We start from the raw sequence: 23,645 nt of genomic DNA on the forward strand, positions 1-23,645 counted from the left end.
TCTTCACCGGTAGCATTTTCAAAAGCAATCCATGTTTCGCATCTACCTTTTTTGGTAGTAAAACAAGAGAAATTTCTTTCTTCTTTCGTCTGCAGTAAATATTCGATAAAACATAGTTTGCGAAAGGTTTATGTGATTCTTTTTGGTTATTCACGTAGTCTCGATATATTTCTGCAATGGTTTTACTTCCATCAACGAAACGGCGAGTAGTATGCGCTCGTGTGTAATGGCTTTCAATTGTTGGTATTGCAGCAATATGCCTTCTGACACTCTCCTTTATTTCATTGTCAACTTGTTTATGGTTTTTATGTTTCCCCCTTTTTCTAGTTCAAGTACCGTATTTTCTCGAATCTTATCCGCACTCGAATCTAATCCGCACCCTGATTTTAAGAATGCATTATGGTAGAAAAAGTTAGCTTGCGAATGTAATCCGCATCTTTCTTTGTACAATCCGAGCGACGAGACGCACGTTATATCCACAAATATATTTTTTTGCCGACTGGCACCGATGCACTTAACGATACCTAGCTTACGATTTTTTTTTCAAATAGAATGTTTGACGGTATATTTACCAAGCCAGAAAAAAAATTGTAAAATAAATTTTATTTTAAAAACTCATGGTAATCCCTAACACGAATTCAGTTCATACCCTCATAGTAGTTCGAACGCGTTGTGTGCTTAATTATATATACCTATAACAGCGTAATTATGGAAGAAAGACAGCAGAAATCGAAGAGATTCTCCTATACGGCGAAGTTCAAACGAGACGTTATTCAGTTGGCGGAAAAAGAAGGAAATCGAAAAGCTGGTATAATATTTGGCGTTGATGAAAGTAACGTTCGGCTGTGGCGCAAACACAAGGCAGCTATTACAGGCTGTGAGGCATCGCGCAAAAAATTTACAGGACCAAAGAAAGGACGATTTCCTGAAATTGACGAGGTAGTTTTCCGGTTCTTTCAAAAAAGACGAAAGGAGGGACTGTATGTAAGTTACGATACACTTCGTGAGGAAGCAATGAAAGTAGCAAGTTCGTTGAATATTCGACGAGATATCTTTAAAGCTAGCAAAGGTTGGACTGTGCGGTTCATGCGCCGAATGTGGCTATGGTTAAGGCGCAGAACTACAATTTGTCAAAAGCTTCCTAATGATTTTCAAGAAAAGTTATTAAATTATCAACGATATATTATAAATTTGAGAAAAAAAGAAAACTTCAATTTGTGTCAAATTGCGAATGCCGATGAAACGGCAATATATCTCGATATGCCCCCCAATTACACACTAGAAAAAAAAGGTGTGAGGGAAGTTTATTTAAAAACTAGTGGTTGTGAAAAATTACGCGTAACAGTGATGCTAGCAGCAACTGGTGATGGGGGAAAATTGCCGCCATTGTTAATATTGAAAAGAAAAACCATTCCAAAATCAGAGTACTTCCCGAAAGATGTCATGGTCAGAGCGCAACAAAAAGGATGGATGACGGAAGAGCTGATGTTGGAATGGTTAACACAAGTATGGGGTCGTAGGCCTGGAGGATTATTAAATAAACCTTCAATGATTGTTCTTGATTCATTTAGAGGACATCTCACTGAATCTGTAAAAAATCGCCTTAAAGAATTACACACGGAACTTGTCGTAATACCTGGTGGAATGACATCCGTACTACAACCTATGGATGTATCTATTAATAAACCATTTAAAGATAATTTAAGAAAACAATATCTAAAATGGATTGCAGATCCCGCTCGAGAGTTAACAGAAACGGGAAAAATTAAACGGGCTTCTGCTTCTGAACTTGCTCGGTGGGTGTCGGTGGCATGGAAAGCGATCCCGGAGAACATTATTATTAAATCATTTAAGAAATGTTGCATAACCAATGCTTTGGATGGTTCCGAAGATGACATAATATGGGAAGATAACACTGAGAGAGTTGACTCCGACTCACCGGAGAGTAAGATTGAGGATACTACCGATGAAGATGATATAGTATAAAAATGTAAATATTGTTCTAAAGCCCTTAATAAAGCTTTATTATTATAATGTGATGATTTATTTATGTAATTTATTTTTTGGTTTTTTCTAAATTTCAACTATACGACTGCGAATCTAATCCGCACCCGATTGTAATCCGCATTTGATTTTTGAGCATATGAAATTTGTAAAAAAGGTGCGGATTAGATTCGAGAAAATACGGTATATTCGGCACATTTGTTCGTTTTGCCAATACAGTTCGAATTATACGATCTGTAATATTCAGTGTGCCAAAAAAAAGTTTACAAACTCGAATTCGATGATTCTTTAATTGAAAATGAAATGCATTATTGAGTGCTCTCATGCTTTCTTCTCTGACATATCTATACCTAGGAATTACTGCTTCCATAGTATGTGCTATAATATCTCTTTGTTGCTGTAAATTTCCCATATTCTAGTAAGAGCCAAAAATGGTTTTACGTTTCGTTTTCCTTAAAATTAGAATAACATTTAAGATAACATTTCTCATTACATGCACCTTTTATTTCCTTAGGTGATTTTATTTGAATACCGAAAAATATAGAAAAAGGAAAAACCTGGGCATCTTCCTATTGTAAAAGTACAAACCCTGTGTAAAAAATAAGACGGAATTTTTGATTAAAAAAAACTGCTTTTCAATTCAAATATTCAATAAAAATTGCAGCATTCCGTTTAAAATAACGAAGTTGTAGGCTACTTCCGGTACACTGGCTGTGGCAGCCATCTTGAATTTATATTTTTTGGTGATTTTCTTTCCATTTTATGTGTGTAAATTAAACTTCGGTTTTTGCACTTTAATGGATTTTTATTTTTAATTTTCACTCAACCGGTTTCACTGTGTTTATACAGCATCTTCAGGAGTTATCCTACATAAATACAAATTTTCTTAAATAAATCTCGGATTAACGTGCTAAATTAAGTGGATTCTTAAATTAATACAATAATAAAACTTACGTCAATTCCTTACAAAATATACATTAGATTCATTCATTTGGCAATTCCTCATTTGTTCCTACCGTTAGATCATGTAAATGATTCCTTTAAGTTGTGATTATGAAAGATTAAAACATTTTAGATAATTGAAGCGTCATGGAGTTGTGAAAGTTAGTTTGAGGTTATGTGTCAATTTGTTTGGGGATATTTTATTTTTCCCGTTTGGCAATATATTTGAAATCAAAATTTAATTTGAGGATAGTAACGAATTATTGTAATGCATACAGCAATAATTATTAAAACCACTTTTTTTTTTTTTTTTTATTTTAAAAATAGAGAGGGGGGTTTTTTAAAGGTTATGGGTAGGATAATAAGGGATAGGTATGATGTCCATGGGATCCAGAGTTATTGCAATAACAAAATGACATCTTGTTTTGTTATCCTCGTTTAACCTGGGGGGATATGTTGGGTTGGTTGTAATATAGAGTCTATAAATTGATAGGGATGGGGGTTAAAGGGGTTGATGGGATAACAGGATAGTTTATGGAAGGGTGGGGGGGGGGGGTGTTGATGTCCAAGGGACCCAGAGTAGTGCGAATTCAGATCGACATCGTATTCTGAAATCCTCGTCTATCTGGGGGTTTACGGGGTGGGGTGTAGGGTTGTTTTAGGAAAGAATATAGTGGTTTGTATGCAGTTTGGGTTTGGTCGTTGAGACATGTTAGATCAGGGTTATTGTTTATGAATTTATTAATTTCATATCCTTCGAGGATTTCCATGAGATGACCTTTGTTAATGTGATGTAGTATTTTCGTGTTTTTTTCGTCGTTGAATTCGTGGTTAAGTTTAAAGTTTATATGCTTGCCAAAATTGGAATTATGTTTTATTTTGTGTTCCCTGACTCGTAATCTAAGGGCTCTGCCTGTTTCCCCGATGTACGTAGCATGACATGTATCGCATTGCAGTTCGTACACTCCATTGTCATCCAATTTGTTTATTTTATCTTTGTTATTCAAGAGCAGATCGCCTATAGTCTTATTTGGTTTGTCTGTTATTAGAATGTTGTATTATTTCATTGTCTGTTTTATCTTATTATTAATGTTTCCCTGGTGTGTGATGGATCTGTAGTTTTTGATTTTTTGTGTTTGTTGATTTTGCAACTGTGTAATATTATTTAGGTCCTGTCTGATTTGATATCTATGGATCATTTTATCTATTATTTCTTCTGGAAATGAATTATTTATGGCGATGTTTTTTATTATTTTAATTTCTTTGTTAAATCTTTCTGTGTTTAAATTAGAATTATAAGCTCTATGGATGTAGGACCTGAATGCTGCCATTTTATGGGTTATGTTGTGAAAGGAATCATATGGGATCGTAGCGTCTGTCTGAGTCGGTTTCCTGTATATTTCGAATTGTATGTCTTGTTTGGTTTTTTCTATTGTGATGTCGAGAAAATTTATTGTATTGTTGTTTTCAAATTCAATTGTAAATTGGATGTCTGTGTGTAATGTGTTGATGTATTGGTGTAGATTGTCTATGGTTTCTGTCTTTTTGGTGTTGACAATGACCAAAATGTCATCTACATAGCGTTGCCATACTAGTATATTCTCGAGATAAGGGTTCTTTTCATTCATTATAAAATTGGTCTCCAACTCATTCATAAAAATATCCGCCAATAAACCGCTTAAAGGAGATCCCATGGGGAGTCCTTCTTGGTACGTATATGCTTCGTTTTGAAAATTAAAAAAGTTTTGTTGTAAGCATATCTGGAGTAATTTAAAAATGTTTTTGCTATCATTTTCATCTAACTGTGAATTTAGAATGTTTTCGACAATTTTCAAAGTTTGTTTGGTGGGGATATTAGTGTAAAGGTTCACCACATCAAAGGATATTATAGTGTTTTCATTCGGCAGTCTCATGCCTGTTAGTTTTTGTATTATTTGTCTTCTATCGTTAATTGTATAATTGGGTTTGAAGTCTATGTTATTTTTAAAAAACTGTACTAAAAATTTTGAAATCTTATATGTACTGGCATCTGTGGAGGCTATTATGGGTCTTATTGGGCGGTTTATTTTGTGCAATTTTATGAGGGCGTACAATCTAGGTATTTTTGGGTTCATGGGAATTATTTGTTTTGTCCTAATATTGAATTTTTTAAGGGTGTCTTTAACCTCATTGATAATTTTTTTGACGTTTAGGTGAAAATGGTTGCTAGGATTTTTCAAAACTTTTTTATAGTTATTGTCTGAGGAATTTTTCTGTTTTGTTAACGTATTCAGCCTTGCTTAGTATTACCAAACCTGCGTTTTTGTCCGCCTTGGTGAAGATTAGGTCGTTTTCTTTTATTTTCTTCTTTATTGACTCTATCAGTTTTACCTCTCTTCTTTGTTTTTCTGATCTTCTGTTCATTGTTCTTGTTCTTCTTCTTTATGTCTTCTCGTATTAGAAGTTGTTGTATATTTTTTCTTATTTCCTCTTCCTCTTTCATTCCTCTTGTTACAGCTTCCATTTCCAATGCCACTTTTCTTAGGTTTGGTGTATTTACTATGGAATATTTAATACCTTTGTTAAGAAGTTTCATTTCTTCGGTGTTAAAATTAATGTTCGAAAGATTAGTAACTCGGTCATGAAATTTATGTAGGTTGGTATTGTTTACTTTTTTCTCTTTCTTCGTTTCTTTTTCTTTACGAAGTTGGTTCAATTTCTTTTCTTTTCTTTCCCATTCTCTTGTTAGTGTAGAATCTAGTGTTTCCTTAATTTTCGTCAGTATTTCTTCTATTTCCAGGTGATGCAGTTTAGTGGTAAATTCCTGGTAATAATAGTATATTTTTATGTTGAATCCATTTATTTTTCTATAGTGTTTTTTGATTTCTCTTCTGATTTCTATTGATTTTATTTTTTCAATTGTGTTCTCTGTTAAAATTTTTGGATATTTATGTTTCAAAAAATTTGGGCTTAATCTTTCTTCTATACATGTCTTAAGAAAATGAATATGTTGTAGTTGTTGTAATAATCTACATTTGTATCTTTTGTATTCGTAGAAATGGGTCGTACTAACCTTATTAATATTTTTTGGTGATTTTCTTTCCATTTTATGTGTGTAAATTAAACTTCGGTTTTTGCACTTTAATGGATTTTTATTTTTAATTTTCACTCAACCGGTTTCACTGTGTTTATACAGCATCTTCAGGAGTTATCCTACATAAATACAAATTTTCTTAAATAAATCTCGGATTAACGTGCTAAATTAAGTGGATTCTTAAATTAATACAATAATAACTTTCACAACTCCATGACGCTTCAATTATCTAAAATGTTTTAATTTTTCATAATCACAACTTAAAGGAATCATTTACATGATCTAACGGTAGGAACAAATGAGGAATTGCCAAATGAATGAATCTAATGTATATTTTGTAAGGAATTGACGTAAGTTTTATTATTGTATTAATTTAAGAATCCACTTAATTTAGCACGTTAATCCGAGATTTATTTAAGAAAATTTGTATTTATGTAGGATAACTCCTGAAGATGCTTTATAAACACAGTGAAACCGGTTGAGTGAAAATTAAAAATAAAAATCCATTAAAGTGCAAAAACCGAAGTTTAATTTATCTTGAATTTATTTTAAATCGAAAGATTGGGAGCTATTCATGCTCCTACACGTAAAATCCCAGAAACGTACAAAACCTAAAAATTTCTAACGGTCTAGTTGCGCGGAATTTCATGTACAAGAAAAAGCTCTGCTCTCACATATAGAAGATCATAATTTTTGGTAATTTCTCCGCAGATTCTCATTCTGCGTACCTTGTTGTCGTCTAAAAAGAGCAAACTTTACGTAGAAGGTAAAAAAGAATTTTTCTGCGACCCTCCACGGATATTGAATGAATTTTTGGTTCACATTTTGTCTAAAAAAAATCTTTTTTTTTACATATTATGGACCATTGTTTTAAAACTACCGAACCGATTGGAAAAAGTATTAATAACATTTATTGGCTATACAATACTCTTTAATTTGATGAATAGCACGACCAGATCGAAATATGCTGCAAATAGTCAACTTAACCCGTAAAAAAAAATAAATCATAGCTCCAAAACGTATCCATAGAAAAAATTTTAAATGTGATTTTTGGGTTTAGGGAACCAAACTACATAAGAAAAATACTGTTTGTAGACTTAATAAGTAAGATATCTATTTAGAGATGAGATATCTGTGTCACTAAAAATGCTTCGAAGATTTTTTCTACATGAATAGCGGTTGTCGTCGTCGTCTGACGTGTGAAAGCTCACCAAGCAGGAAGCTTTTGTTTACTAGGTTGATGTGCTATCGCGTTACGGAAGCTGCTTCTACGTCCGGACTGCATTCCAGTACCACACAAAGAGAGCCTTAGAAATCGTATCATGTTGCGCTATTCTGTGTAGAAGCGACGATGTTGACGCTCTAAACGCCCGAATGGTGGCGATCGGAATTAGATTTGAGGTTGCCTGGTACGTTACGTCGAAATAACACTGTCCTCCTTTCTAATCAACAGCTACAAGATCGAGGGAACGATGAAAGAGCTTTTGTACCGGAAGAGTTATCTTTGTCCCACCAGGATTTAACGTTCAGAGAGGAAACGCTGAATTGGTTCGTATTTATCTTTGATGGAAATGGTGAACGAAATGAAATCTTTTTCATTTCGTTTTGAATGGTTAGATTGAGAAATGATGAAAATGTATTATCGAAATGACTTTTGCGATTATGATAATTTACCGCAATTGAGTGCTATATTGTTCACGGTACTAATCTTTGTCTAAGCCCAAACGCTTAACGAGTAATGGGTCTAGAGGGCTTTCCGAACAGGTAATTGGCCTCAATCGAACGGATCGGGATTGCCCTATTATTGGCCTGCAGATCCACATTCAACACGAAGTTTAACGTAATAGCTGTAGGGAGGTATATCTGTTTATCAACTGCTTAGGTAACGTGGATTATTCATCGCCCCGGAACATAAATCCTTAATTACTACAAGAATCGATAGTTTGATCGACAGTTATTATCTAATAACATTTTATTTTATAAATAATAAAATTTAAAAAGTCCTTTTATTTAGGCAATAAATAAGATCTTAACAAAATAAATCACATCAATGGTAATAAGTGACTGGAGCGGCTACTTTGGTGTAAGCTGCTTTAGCTACAACTGGGGCTGCAACTTTAGCAACAACAGCTAAAGGTTCTTTGCGTACAACTGCGTTAAATCCGTGAATGGGGTCAGCGGTGTAATCAACGGTTCTCCTTGTACCATCTGGATCGGTTAAAGAATAAGATCCTTGGACGACATCTCCATTACGAGTTTCACTTTGGCTTTTTGAATCTCCTGTAAGTCCATCTTGGACATCGTATCCAAATGAGTATTGTGGGTTGGGGTCGTATTCTTCATTAACAATCGTTTTAGCAACAGGTACAGCTTGGGTTTTAACAATTGGGGCTGTATATGCAACTGGTGCAATAGTTTTGGCATATGCTACATTAGCAATCGCAGGGGCAGCATAAGTATGAACAGCAGGTGATGTATAAGCTAAAGGTGCAGAAGCATAAGAGCTAATAACTCCAGCTCTAGCATAAGCCAAGATTGCGGCAAAAACAAAAACCTATAAGAAAATAAATAATTAGTGTAAATTAAAATTAGAAAGGTGTTTAACTCTTACTTTCATTATTATTCTTGTTGGTGTCTGTACGAAATCGAAACGAGTTGTGATTCGAAATTTTAACAGGCGGACTTTTTATACCGAAAAAATGTTGTAACGAAAGAGACGGTAATCTGGATCTACCGGCTTCACCACGCCCCACGTTGAACTTCTTTCTGTTCAAGGAATTTTAAGAACGACCTTGATAAGGTTACGTCGATCGTCCGATCTTTTTTGTAACTAATTGGAGGATTTGGGAATGTAAAGAAATGTGACCCACATTTTATCACTTAAAATTATTCAATCCACAAATTGGATTGACGCAATAGATTATTCGAATCCATTAAAGTAAACTCATGTATATTTTTTAATTATATCAAAAACAATACAATCCCAAAATAACCCAACCTAATTTATTGTATTTTAACGTTGATATTTGAGTTGCTATGAAAATTTAACCCAACCACAAAGCAATCCAATCCAAGTGCTAAGCAAGGTAATCCAAACATATAGTATCTCAACCATAAAGCAATCCAACTCCAAAGCAATTCTTTGAACACTTGCTTTGTGGTCTGGTTTCTGGGAAAACAATCAACTAAAAAAAGTTCTCTTTTTTAAAAAATCTGCTCTAGCCCAGAAACTAATCCAACACCAGAGTTACTCAAGTCTTAAACAATCCCAAAAACACCTAAAGAACGTAACCACAAAGTATTTCAATCCAACTCCAAACGATCTTAACCACAAAGCATCTTAGGTTGCTTTATAATTCCAGTAGTGTAGAAACGCCAGTTCTGCAGCTCCCTGTGCTGTCAACCGCTGCATTCGAAAGACCTGACTCACTCAGTTCGTTTTTAACCGGTGATTAAGCTGATGAAGAAGCAACCATAAAAGTTACTACATTAGTATCACCTTCAGCTGCAACCTTAGAAGTTACTACTACACTACATTAGCATCACCTCTAGCTGATATTCGAAAGATAAACAATTTTTATTACCAACTATTTCGGTTGAAGACAGTTAGTATTGGTTCAGAACCTATCGAGGAAGATCCTAAAGATTCTAAAAGTAATATAAGTACGAAGGCTTTCACGGCCGGTGTTAATTAAACTAAAACTTGAACTAACACTAGCACTATCACTAGAACTAACACTAGACCTACAACTAGAAACTTTCGGGTTAAGCCGTGTTATAGTGGGAACCCTCTTTGGAGCGACTGCATAATTTAAGCCTTTGGCGAGTACTTTAGTTTCTTCCTCTGTTAATGGGACACTTGATTGGTTGATAACGACTGTTTCAATTGGAACTTCCATGGGAACAATTGGACTTCGAACTTGTTTCTGAAGAAGGTTGCAACATGGCATGCGAAACGTCAACGTCAAACATTTTTCAAAAAACGCACGGCTTAACCCGAAAGTTTCTAGGTCTAGTGTTAGTTCTAGTGATAGTGCTAGTATTAGTTCTAGTTTTAGTTTAATGCTGAGAGTAAGTTCTAAACTTAAAAACACTAAGTAAGGAGAAACTTCCGTAAAACAAGATCAACCTACAACAACCACACCTGGAAGTATGATGAAAGATGAATCTTCATCATCACCTACAGTTGCAACCTTACAAATTCCTACTACACTATATTAGCATCATCTCCAACTGATATTCGAAAGATAAACAATTTTTATTAAAAACTACTTCGATTAAAGACAATTAGAATTGGTTCAAAACCTATGGAAGAAGATCCTAAAGATGCTAAAAGTAAGTTTTAAACTTAAAAATCCTAAGAAAGGAGAAACCTTCGCAAAACAAGATCAATCAACGACAACCACACCTGGAAGTATGATGAAAGATAAATCTTCATCATCACCTTCAGTTGCAACCTTAGAAGTTACTACTACACTACATTAGCATCACCTCTAGCTGATATTCGAAAGATAAACAATTTTTATTACCAACTACTTTGGTTGAAGACAGTTAGTATTGGTTCAGAACCTATGGAGGAAGATCCTAAAGATACTAAAATAAGTTTTAAACTTAACAATCCTAAGAAAAGAGAAACCCCCGTAAAACAAGATTATCCTAAAACAACCACACCTGGAAGTATGATGAAAGATGAATCTTCATCATCACCTTCAGTTGCAACCTTAGAAGTTATTACTACACTAAATTAGCATCCTCTCCAGCTGATATTCGAAAGATAAACAATTTTTATTACTAACTACTTCGGTCGAAGACAATTAGTATTAGTTCAGAACCTATGGAGGAAGATCCTAATGATGCTAAAAGTTTTAAACTTAAAAATCCTAAGAAAGGAAAAACCTTCGCAAAACAAGATCAATCAACGACAACCACACCTGGAAGTATGATGAAAGATAAATCTTCATCATCACCTTCAGTTGCAACCTTAGAAGTTACTACTACACTACATTAGCATCATCTCCAGCTGATATTCGAAAGATAAACAATTTTTATTACTAACTACTTCGGTTGATGACAATTAGTATTGGTTCAAAATCTATGGAGGAACATCCTAAAGATGCTAAAAGTAAGTTTTAAACTTAAAAATCCTAAGAAAGGAGGAACCTCCGTAAAACAAGATCAACCTACAACAACCACACCTGGAAGTATGATGAAAGATGAATCTTCATCATCACCTTCAGTTGCAACGTTAGAAGTTATTACTAGACTACATTAGCATCATCTCCAGCTGATATTCGAAAGATAAACAATTTTTATTACCAACTACTTCGATTGAAGACAGTTAGTATTGGTTCGGAACCTATGGAGGAAGATCCTGTAGATGCTAAAGTAAGTTTTAAACTTAAAAGTTCTAAGAAAGGAGAAACCGTCGTAAAACAAGATCAACCTCAAACAACCACACCTGGAAGTATGATGAAAGATGAATCTTCATCATCACCTTCAGCTGCAACCTCAGAAGTTACTACTACACTAAATTAGCATCCTCTCCAGCTGATATTCGAAAGATAAACAATTTTTATTACTAACTACTTCGGTTGATGACAATTAGTATTGGTTCAAAATCTATGGAGGAACATCCTAAAGATGCTAAAAGTAAGTTTTAAACTTAAAAATCCTAAGAAAGGAGGAACCTCCGTAAAACAAGATCAATCTACAACAACCACACCTGAAAGTATGATGAAAAATTCAATCATCAGAGGTTCAGTGTCTTTAATATGTTTAAATATAAGAGGGTTGATGTTACAAAATAGAAGAAAACAAATTGTTATTGTTTTAAATAAATATATTATTATTTTTATTAATTAAATTTGTTTTATTTATATCACTCGTTGAGGGGGCGCCGTCACCATTCATAAGCGCATTATTAAATTCAAACGCGCCGGCAACTATCAGTCATACCAACATATCTCAAAACACAAATCACCAGAAATCACTGAGATTTTGGCCGCCATCTTGCTGTTTCAACCAATCGAGTTTAATTCCACTAATAGCGCGAATTTTTAAAATTTTTTTAGTTACTTTAAAAAAAAGTCACCACATCTAGTTGCTTTTCCAATACCAACCTAATCTTTTTCCCCAGGTTTAGGTTGGCACCGCTCCCTATACTTATAAATAACATTGGAGCGTGACGTCACAAAGGGAGCAACTTCCACTGCAGAACCGGCGTTTCTACACTACTAATTCCAAAGTACTGTATCTTGTTGCTATTGATTTCTACAACCTTGCTAGAGTATTGGTAGTACTTTACAGTAGTTAAAACTAAACGTTTTCAGTCATTTATTTTATCATTTTTATAACTTGTTGGGTTATAAGAATTATGATCTTGTTGATTTAATTTTTTTTAATGTTCTTGTAACTTAAGTATAAAATTAACAGCTTGAAAACTCATTACGCCGTTATGACCGGCGTAAGATGACGTAGCCGTTGGCGTATCGCCGACCGTTGATGGCGGCTACAATTTCATTAAACCCATCCAACCTGTAGCAGCGTTTACTGCCATTCACGCAGTTTAATTTATCTCTTCGCCCGGGGGGCTGTATACGTCATGGGAGGGCCCTTGAACGGGGGGGTGGCGAGTTCATAAGGGCCCTCGGCCCTTTCGAAGTTTTACAGCAACCCTCAGGCGCGTTTCGGGACTTTTCATTAAGGAGGCTTCGTCCAACAGCGTCGGATATTGCAGGTGTCAGACGCTTTTCTCAACAATATCAAACCTTTATCAAACCTCGAAAACTACCCCAATACTGACCTATAAAAAAATAAATGAAAAAAAGAACCTTTCTAAAATTTCAAGTTGTATTCAGACTTAATGAAATTTATAATTGGATTTTTTTGTTTCTAGATATTCAAGAATTCTATGAATTAACTCTTCTTGACGAAACCAAATCAGTTCAAGAGAAAACCGCTGAAACCATAAGGATCGCCAATAAATGGGAGACAAACGATGGGCCCATAGCTCCTGGATATCCAAACGATGTAAGTCAGATTATTTTCTATTTAATAAATTTTATAAACCTTTGAATTATTGTTAAACGTGAATTATACTACTGGGTTAATCGCCGATAGCAATTTACAACCGTTGTCTAGTCTGGTGCAAAATTTTATCGCTACGGTTTGACGGGACGGTGATTTATTATAATTGGGTCGCTAATAATGCTTGGGAAGTAGATTTTGAGGGCGTAAATATAATGATTTACGTAACGTGACGGCTCAATAATCTGTTCTGCTTTGATACTTACTAAATGATAGCAAATTGTTAAAATTATAATTAGAACTGAAATTATGATTATAATAATCAAAAATAAACAAAATGGTATTTTACGAGCTTTTTGACTTTTCACGTCGGTTTAACATGTAAAGTAAATCGCTCGTGCGAAAAACATTACAGGACCACTCGTCGAGATTCAACTCTTTCGCACTCAGACGCGTTTACAGCTCGTTTTACGCTCCCGGAGGTTGCATTTCCCTGTCTTTCCGTTTCGTCGGAATTCCAACTCGGTCATATGCAATATTAAACTTTTACGACACGTCGTACCCCCAGTTTACAGCCGTGCGTCCTGTACAACCCCTCAGGTTCGCCATACAAAATTCAACAGACAGACGTTTGGGTTGCCTATACGTGCTTCTACTCGTCTGGTATTTCTTCAATAGATGGTACGGCATCTCCAATATCTCCTACAGCGTTCAATTGCATTTGGTGATTCACTCGATTTACTACTCCTATTTTTTTTTTTTTTTATTCGATTTGTTAGATGGGATTGAGACGAATTTTTATATGCATTTTTAGATCAAATTTAAGATGAACTTTGAAAGAAGCTTAGATGAATGTATCATTAAGATCTCAATAAATAATGTAAATGTTTTAATTTCTATCATTATCTTTATGTTATATATACGATATCACAAAAACACAATTTGCTGCGATAACATAACTTTAATACATTTCGTATTTGTTTTAATATAATGTTTTAAGCATACAGGAATTGTATTTTCCAGTTTTTTATTGGTCCTTTTCTGGTTTAGCTTTGGCTTCTTTCTAAATTATTTTCGTATTTAAAAATTATGTACTTTCAGAGTGACCAAACACAAAGAGAGATGCTAAAAAAGGTGAAGCCAAGTGAATATGTCCACCTTTGCTGAAAAATTATGAATGCATTGACTACACTTACGTCTATAATGTGCCAGAGTATGAGTGGTCACCATTTTCTGCTCTTCCTATCTATTTCATAGGTTTTTTTCAGCATATCTGTTATTTCAACGAAACCCATGTATTGGTTATAGTGTTTCAAGACCATCGGACAAGGAACATTTTCTGTCTCGCTTCAGCTTGAAGTCCCCCGATATTCCTTTTCTTCCTTTCCTGATGGTTCTTGTGGCGTAGATCTTGTCTTTCTGCAACTGAATGTAAAGAAATTGTCAAAATAGACAAAATGCTGCTTTCCAACCAGCGACCTGGCCAAATCAGTAATAACCCGAGATCCTAATTGTTTTTCTGCGGTTTCACTAACTTTTCCTGTGTATATTTAGAAATTGTCGATCTAGCCACTTGCATCTTCTCGAGTCCTAACCTTATAGCTCCAGTTTATGGGCTTGTTAGGCATGTATTGTCGAATCATTCAATCTCGTGTAATTTATAGTAAAAATATATAGTTTGTCAAATATATAGTTTGCTCATTAGAATTGAAATGTTGGAATCTCTCAACACTGCCTGCGATGACCAGTAACCCCAGCTTGCAATTTTGCTATCAGACTAATAGATATCGAGAAAAATACGAAAATATGAAAATTTCTTGAATTCGTTGTTTTTTCAAATTATTGATGGCAGCTCTGGGGAATCTGAGCATGCTACAGAAAAACTTTTCGAACGAAAGTTGTAGCAAATTTTATTCTTAACAAAATTGCTCTCTTGCACCTTTCTTCTCATACGCATAGACATCGAGAAAAATACGAAAATATGAAAATTTTGTTAATTCGTTGTTTTTTCAAATTATTGATGGCAGCACTGGGGAATCTGAGCATGCTACAGAACAACTTTTGGAATAAAAGTTGTAGCAAATTTTATTCTTAACAAAATTGCTGTCTTGTACCTTTCTTCTCATACACATAGACATCGAGAAAAATACGAAAATATGAAAATCTCATGAATTCGTTGTTTTTTCTAATTATTGATGGCAGCACTTGGGAATCTGAGCATGCTACAGAACAACTTTTGGAACGAAAGTTGTAGCAAATGTTGTTCTTAACAAAATTGCTATCTTGCACCTTTGTTCTCATACCCATAGACATCGAGAAAAATACGAAAATATTAAAATTTCGTGAATTCGTTGTTTTTTCAAATTATTGATGGCAGCACTGGGGAATCTGAGCATGTTAGAGAAAAACTTTTCGAAAGAAAGTTGTAACAAATTTTATTCTTAACAAAATTGCTCTCTTGCACGTTTGCTCTCAGACGCATAGATATCAAAAAAAAATACGAAAATATGAAAATTTCATGAATTCGTTATTTTTTCAAATTATTGATGGCAGCACTGGGGAATCTGAGCATGCTACAGAACAACTTTTGGAACGAAAGTTGTAGCAAATTTTATTCTTAACAAAATTGCTCTCTTAAACCTTTGTTCTCATACGCATAGACATCGAGAAAAATACGAAAATATGAACATTTCATGATTTCGTTGTTTTTTCAAATTATTGATGGCAGCAATAATTATTATTAAGCCTTTTCACAACCATCAAAATATTTATAGGTAAAAATATTTTAATTTCTTTTGTAGTTGCAGGAAGAAATGTTTTCCCACGCTGAGTGGCGTAAAGGTTTGTTTGGAAGACAACATCTATAATATCTTCATCGATTAGGCATGAAAAATTTCGATTGGTGATTTAATTTCATCCGATATGTTCACATTTTCAGTAAAAGCACACTCTTGGTTGCTCATAATGACAGTTGGGGACTTTTTCCAAATAAATTTATTCTGTGTACAAAATGTGACAATGGGAGATCGTTATCATCATCCTCACTATTCGATAAATTTGGTGGGGAAGCCATAGTGACTTTTTCAGCGTAGTCCGTTTCAAGTAGCTATTGCACGATATTTCTTCTAATAGATCATAGAGAGTACAGTTTTAGGAGGGTTTTAAGCTTGTAAAATTGAAATATCGGGTATATACAGTATACCACTTAGCCCCAAAGGTATAATAAAAATCTTAAATTGATAGGTTAATTATTCATTTTTTGACTAGTATTAATTTTAAAAAAATCATATCTAATTTAATTTTTCCTCTAACAAAGTGATTATGATTTCAAAATAGAGCTCAAGTTCTCCTTTATAAGATGGTATATAATAAATGATGAGTTGAATTAGAAAATTTTTGAGAAAAATGAAATCTTAAAACGATGTGAGGTTAAATAAAAATTTCAAAACGAACTAAAACTTTAGGAAATCATATCTACTTTATTATAATGAATAATGAAGTGATTCTTATATCAAAATGAAGCTTATTCTTTCCTCTATAAGATGCTATATGATAAATAATGTGTTGAATTAGAAAATTTTCGAGTAAAAAAATCTTAAATTGATGTTAGATTAATTATTAATTTTTTGACAAGTGTTAATTAAAAAAAATCATATCTAATTTAATTTTTCCTCCAACAAAGTGATTATGATTTCAAAATAGAGCTCAAGTTCTCCTTTATAAGATGGTATATAATAAATAATGAGTTGAATTAGAAAATTTTTGAGAAAAATGAAATCTTAAAACGATGTGAGGTTAAATTAAAATTTCAAAACGAACTAAAACTTTAAGAAATCATATCTACTTTATTATAATGAATAATGAAGTGATTCTTATATCAAAATGAAGCTTATTCTTTCCTCTATAAGATGTTATATGATAAATAATGTGTTGAATTAAAATATTTTTGAGTAAAAATCTCTTAAAGTGATGTTAGGTTAATTATTAATTTTTTGACTAGTGTTAATTAAAAAAATCATATCTAATTTAATTTTTCCTCCAACAAAGTGATTATGGTTTCAAAATAAAGCTCAAGTTCTCCTTTATAAAATGGTGTATAATAAATAATGAGTTGAATTAGAAAATTTTTGAGAAAAATGAAATCTTAAAGCGATGTGAGGTTAAATTAAAATTTCAAAACAAACTAAAACATTAGGAAATCATATCTACTTTATTATGATGAATAATGAAGTGATTCTTATATCAAAATGGAGCTTATTCTTTTCTCTATAAGATGCTATATGATAAATAATGTGTTGAATTAAAATATTTTTGAGTAAAAAAATCTTAAAGTGATGTTAGGTTAATTATTAATTTTTTGACTAGTATTAATTAAAAAAATCACATCTAATTTAATTTTTCCTCCAACAAAGTGATTTCAAAATAAAGCTCAAGTTCTCCTTTATAAGATGGTATATAATAAATAATGAGTTGAATTAGAAAATTTTTGAGAAAAATGAAATCTTAAAGCGATGTGAGGTTAAATAAAAATTTCGAAACAAACTGAAACTTTAAGAAATCATATCTTCTTTATTATGATGAGTAATGAAGTGATTCTTATATCAAAATGAAGCTTATTCTTTCCTCTATAAGTTGCTACGTGATAAATAATGTGTTGAATTAGAAAATTTTTGAGTAAAAAAATCTTAAAGCGATGTGAGTTCTTCATTTTCACTTTTTCTGCCACCTTATTGGATTACATCTTGGTTGTCTTTGGCATACGATGCGTTCTTTTTGCTTTCGTTAAAATGTTAATTAAATTTAGACTCTAAATAGTGCTTTGAATTTCTTGGCATTATATTTGATTATTTTGACTTTCACCTTTGGCTTAATCAATAACTTCAACCACAAGATCTGTCAAATGATATTAAGTTCTAAGAGAAGCACAATAAATACTCTTAAAATAGTAAAAGTGATTTTAGTTTATTAGTGCCATATAAAAATACGAGAAAATTGAATATAGACGAGTCCACTTAATTTTTTATGTGTTCTTGAAAGGTTGATTAACAGAAAATGAAGTTGGAATGAAGGGAATTGTAATTAAAATCGGGTTAACGGGTTTCGATAAGGTCTGTTTTCCTAAAACGTCTCGCTTTATGACAGAAGGGGGTATTTTACGACTATAGCCGCCAGTAAATAAGCCCTCCTGTGAAACGTAGGCAAAGTTCCATTTAGGGGCGCGGCTCGAAATTGAATTACGCGCCACCTATCGAGGCAATAACTAACGAACCTCCATTGATGCAGAGTGCGTTTTTGATTTTTTTTGCATTTTTTTTTGAATTGTTCGATACAGGTGGTGTGACGCGAGACTCTCCTTGATATTTAAGGAATGCAGGCGTACTTTTCAAGGATCTCTTCATACACCATAAGCCGATTACAATTCTTTCTTATGTCTCCGCTTGTTTGCGTTCTTAAATCTTCTCTACGTCGAAGAAAAATTTCGCACATGCATAAATAAAAGGATACCTGTCTTTCAAATGATTTAAAGAACATCCCTTTTGATGTATGTTGTAACTAACGTTGTTTTCGTCGGTGGTTTTTATAATCGTGTTAAGTCGTTTTGGCTAGTCTCCTGGACTTTCTAACGCTGGAATTTCAATCAACTTTATACGCAGCGCTGAAAATTTTATTCGCTTCCGGTGAACGATTCAGCCCCCGAACCGTAACTTCCCAAGTTTTACAATCTATGACATAAGTACGGTTGCAATTCACAGGGCGTAGAAGTTCCAGAACACTTGAGAAAATTTAAAGATTTCAATATGTAATATAAATCTTAAATTTTTATTTTTCTTCATATTCATATAGATGTTTTAAATCTTAACACACTTTAAGTTGCGTTATATTGGCTCACATTGCGGGGGAAATTTTGTAATAACCCGATTGTGATCGACATTTCTTATGGGGATCAGGTTCGGCTTAGGTTTGAATACGCAGAGTTTAACTTGGCATATTTGGTTTGTTAGAGGAATAATAATTTGCGCTGGGGTTAACCCCAATAAATAACCCATCGCGTTCGATTAACCAACGCAATTTTCGTGACAAATTCCGCCTCCACTTCTTGTTCCATATTCATGAACTCCTGCGGTGATAAATCATCGACCTAATTTGCGGTGTATCTACGGCCAGTTCTGCGTGATGCATTGTCGACTCGAGGACGCTAAGGACGCTAATTTGTCATCGAAGCCATACGTTATTTTTTATTTTTATTTATTACTTGACAAAGCACGATTAATTCCGGTCCGGTCCTGTTTTCGTCGCGAAGAAAATACTTTTGCTTTCATTCAACGAACGCCGTCGCCGACATTGACCTGAATACTACCGAGAAAATAACTTTCCTGTGTTATTAACAACACGGTGAATGAAAAATAATAACTTGAATATTTAGACAAATACTTTATTTGGGTAATAAATAAGATATTAACAAAATTTATCACATTAGTGGTAATAAGTAATTGGGGCTACTTTTGCAACTTTAGCTACAACTGGGGCTGCAACTTTTGCAACAACGCCTAAAGGTTCTTTGCGTACAACGGCGTTGAATCCATGGATGGGATCAGCGGTGTAATCGACGGTTCTTCTTGTGCCATCGGGATCGGTTAAAGAATAAGATCCTTGGACGATATCTCCATTACGAGTTTCACTTTGGCTTTTTGAATCTCCTGTAAGTCCATCTTGGACATCGTATCCAAATGAGTATTGTGGGTTGGGGTCGTATTCTTCATTTACGATTGTTTTGGCAACTGGAGTAATTGCTTTTGTGGCGTAGGTAATTGGAGCTGGGGCGGCGTAACTATGAATAGCTGGGGTAGCATAGCTATGAATAGCTGGGGCAGCATAGCTATGAATAGCTGGGGCAGCATAGCTATGAATAGCTGGGGCAGCATAGCTATGAACAGGAGCTGCATAAGCTAATGATGGGGCAGCGTAAGAACTGATAACTCCTGCTTTGGCATAAGCCAAAATAGCGGCGAAAATGAAAAGCTACGAAAAATTAAAAACGTTATCAATAAATCTTTAAAAAATTCGAATAAAAACTTACTTTCATTGTTATTCTTGGTGTTTTTGAATCAAAATCCGAACGAATTGTGATTTGAAATTTTGTCAATGTTTCTTTTATACCTCGAAATATGTTGTAATGAAATCAATCTGGATCTACCGGCTCCACCACACCTTTCGTTAAACTTTTTTTTCATTGAATTTTAAGAGCGGCCTTGAGAAGGTTACGCTGATCGTCACTCAATTCTTATAATTAAGAAATTGAGAACGCAAAGAAATGTGACCCACATTTTATCAATTCGAATTATTCAACCAGTAACTACATAGAAAGTCGATCGACGTAACATATTACTCGAAATCAATTACTCACAATAATAATCAACAAAAAATATTTTTAATTGAATTCAACAAAACAAGCTTTATTTGCAAAAAACGATAAATATACAAATGTAATTACATATTTCAAAAACATTATTGGATTTATACATAATTTGGAAATTGGATTTAAAATAAAGGGGAAAAATGTAATATCGATATTGTTTTTTTTTGCGGCTTTTAGGTGGATTCAACGTTTAGAGTTTGTTCCAACATTTTTTAATATATTAATTAAAAAGAAATAAAATCTGGGTCATTTCTTCGCACCACTCAATTTCAAAAACTTACTTATTAACGAATGGTGTAACCTTTACGAGGACGTTCTTAAAATTCCGTGAAAAAGTCAACATGTGGGGCGTGGTGGGCAACTAAATTCAGATTACTACGTTCTTACAACATTGTTCTGGTATAAAAAGTCCGCCCGCCGAATTCGAAATCAGAAGTCGATTTGGTTTCGATATAACAACACTTACAAAAAATAACATAGCACAATGAAAGTAAGTTATTATCAAGTTTAAATTTTGAATCTTACTTATAACAACATTTTTTTATAGCTTTTCGTTTTTGCTGCCATCTTAGCTTATGCTAGAGCAGGAGTTATTAGCTCCTACGCAGCCGCCCCCGTAGCTTACCCAGCTGTACATAGCTATGCCGCACCAGCAGTTCATAGCTATGTTGCCCCAGCTGTTCATAGCTACGCTGCTCCAACAATCGCTAAAGTAGCTACATATGCTGCCCCAGCTCCAATTACCTACGCCGCAAAATCATTCGCTCCCGTTGCTTACACCGCCCCAGTTGTTAAAACCGTAGCCCCAGCTGTAGCTGTTGCAAAAACCGTCGTCCAAGAAGAATACGACCCAAACCCTCAATACTCCTTTGGATACGACGTCCAAGATGGTCTCACCGGAGATTCAAAAAGCCAAACCGAAACTCGTAATGGAGATATCGTCCAAGGATCTTATTCGTTAACCGATCCCGATGGCACAAGAAGAACCGTCGATTACACCGCCGATCCCATCCATGGATTCAACGCCGTTGTACGCAAAGAACCCTTAGCCGTTGTTGCTAAAGTTGCAGCCCCAGTTGTTGCTAAAGTAGCCACCCCCTTAGCTTACACCGCCCCAATCGCAAAAGTAGCTGCCCCAGTAACTTATTATCACTAAGAATTCTGTGAATTCATTTTGAATGTATATATTTATGAATTGAAATAAATTGAATAATATAAAAATTATTTTTTTATCGAAAATGTTTGATAATATCCGCTTATTGTATTTTTAATTACAGTGAAAGTGTGGTATCACTTCCTTTTTATCTCAACCAAGATTATTATTTTATAATCGGCTTATTGGTTTATACTTACATCCTTCTAGAACTCCTATTATTAGCTTAGTTTACATTTAGCAACCCAATTAGTTGCTATCAAATTTCGTATCTTGTCTTTTTTAATCCATATTAATGTCACCTAAAAGAGAATGTAGATTTTTAATAACATTGGCAATATAAATAATATTGTTTCCAAGCAATCTCATTTACCCACAAAAAAGAATCATTTGTATTGCTCATTCATAACATCGTTTGTATTCATGATTAAAAAAAATCCTTTTGTATCGTTTGTCAAATAATGGGTTTTATGCTGAAACGTTATGTGTGATTTCAATCTTTAGGAAAAATAATATAAAATGTTTTTTGTAGTTTTAAACTGGTCCTTAATTAGATAATACACTTGAGTCTTAGTAGTTTCGGCTACAAGCCAGACAAAGACTAGTTTTTGGACACAATAATATATTAAAATATCAAATATCAAGATTTACATCATTTCCAAAGTTACAAATTAAAATATGAAAGTTTATAGTAAATCTTGCAATCACATTAACATTTTAAAAACTTAGTACGTTCTAAGTTCTAAGTTAAAAACTGGTAGAATGGATTTCGAATATAATTCTTGATTTCAATGTACTACATACTGATTTAAATGATGTGGCGACAATTTCTTGCAATATATGTCAGAAAAGTACAATTCGTTTTATTCGTACTAATGATATTTATTCGTGCAGCAGGTTGTGTTTGACCATGAACTTGAGAATCGATTCAAATAACTGAATATGAGATAATCAGACTTTATTAATAATTAGAACAGTTTTCCATTAATTCACAAAGTTCATTTCATACCATTTTGTTAACAATAAATGTTAAAAAATATACAATTCTCGTTATCTTGCCTGAACAAAATCTCCATCAATTTTTTTTCGAGGAAATCTCGTATAAAGTCCACATCATCTCTGCATTAACTTTTCATCTTTCCCAAGTATGTCCAGCATTAAGTCTCTATGAATGCTACATAAAATCTGCATCAAAACTCTACATCAAGTCTTTAAATTCTGTATCAAATCCTCATTCTGCCTGGCGAGTTGCAACCCTCAATCAAATCCACTTTAAATCTCTGTTATGTCTGGAAGAAGTGTCCATTAAGTTCGATTGTGCTTCTGTCCAAATTGAACACAATCAAATCTCCATCGAGATAAAAAATTACATCAATACTGCATCTCGGAGTGCATTGTGCCTCCTTTTGTTCTTATTACATCATCAAGTCTTTGAATTCTACATCAAATACTCATTAAACTAGATAGATGCAAAAAGTCTCCTTAAACATCAATCAATTAAATCCATTTTAAATCTGGAAAATGTATCTCCATCACGTTTATACAATCTCCATACAGTCAGTATTAACTTCACTGGGTAAAAAAGTGAGGTTAATGTAAATTTATCAATAGATGATAAAAGTGGACCTAAATTATGCTTTTATGCCTGTTGATGAACATGAAGTATCTATAATAATTAATAACATTAAAACTGCAGCGGTGGGTTCTGATGGTATCTCAATCTGGATGATTGACTTGTGTACCCCTTTTCTCATTCCTTATATTACTCACGTAATAAACGCTGCTGTTCATCAATCAGTTTTTCCGGATGCCTGGAAAATGGCTGAAGTAATTGCATTACCTAAAGTATCTTCCCCTTCTACCCTAAGGGATTTTAGACCGATCAGTATCCTCCAAGTAATGTCAAAAATTTTAGAGAGAGTCTTGGAAAAGCAACTTAGAGCACACTGCGAAAGGTATAGTATACTGCCAGATCAACAATCTGGGTTTCGTTCGGGTTTCAGCTGCGCAACAGCTTTATTGAACCTTAC

General features: G+C 33.8%; 4 protein-coding genes across 11 annotated transcripts in view; 2 read left to right on the forward strand and 2 right to left on the reverse strand.

The window, feature by feature from the left end:
• LOC111418340 (discs large 1) overlaps positions 1 to 23,645 on the forward strand; it is a 439,942-nt gene that overhangs the window by 222,603 nt on the left and 193,694 nt on the right. For all 7 annotated transcript variants that reach the window (XM_071194892.1, XM_071194889.1, XM_071194887.1 and 4 more), the window contains one exon: positions 12,915 to 13,048. In XM_071194892.1, the coding sequence (XP_071050993.1) occupies positions 12,915 to 13,048 (134 nt within the window). The remainder of the gene's footprint in view (positions 1 to 12,914; positions 13,049 to 23,645) is intronic.
• LOC111418336 (larval cuticle protein A2B-like) overlaps positions 8,007 to 23,645 on the reverse strand; it is a 101,966-nt gene continuing 86,327 nt past the window's right edge. The window contains exons 1-2 of one of the 2 annotated variants that reach the window (XM_023050850.2): positions 8,631 to 8,674; positions 8,007 to 8,573 (exon numbers count right to left, since the gene is read on the reverse strand). In XM_023050850.2, coding sequence (XP_022906618.2) covers positions 8,067 to 8,573; positions 8,631 to 8,636 — 513 coding nt within the window. In that variant the 5' untranslated portion in view covers positions 8,637 to 8,674 and the 3' untranslated portion in view covers positions 8,007 to 8,066. Of the gene's footprint in view, positions 8,574 to 8,630; positions 8,675 to 23,645 lie in introns of those variants that run through there. The other variant, XM_071194904.1, reaches the window with a different exon arrangement.
• Positions 19,463 to 20,196, reverse strand: LOC111418334 (larval cuticle protein A2B-like). The gene is made up of 2 exons (XM_023050848.2): positions 20,124 to 20,196; positions 19,463 to 20,065 (listed from the first exon to the last, which is right to left on the reverse strand). The coding sequence occupies exons 1-2, from the start codon at positions 20,127 to 20,129 to the stop codon at positions 19,520 to 19,522; spliced, it is 552 nt and encodes a 183-aa protein (XP_022906616.2). The 5' UTR covers positions 20,130 to 20,196; the 3' UTR covers positions 19,463 to 19,519.
• On the forward strand, positions 20,851 to 21,684 carry LOC111418342 (larval cuticle protein A3A-like). The gene is made up of 2 exons (XM_023050862.2): positions 20,851 to 20,952; positions 21,010 to 21,684. The coding sequence occupies exons 1-2, from the start codon at positions 20,947 to 20,949 to the stop codon at positions 21,616 to 21,618; spliced, it is 615 nt and encodes a 204-aa protein (XP_022906630.1). The 5' UTR covers positions 20,851 to 20,946; the 3' UTR covers positions 21,619 to 21,684.

The sequence above is a fragment of the Onthophagus taurus genome, chromosome 3 (genome assembly GCF_036711975.1).
Source record: "Onthophagus taurus isolate NC chromosome 3, IU_Otau_3.0, whole genome shotgun sequence".
In the NCBI taxonomy this organism is placed as follows: domain Eukaryota; kingdom Metazoa; phylum Arthropoda; class Insecta; order Coleoptera; family Scarabaeidae; genus Onthophagus; species Onthophagus taurus.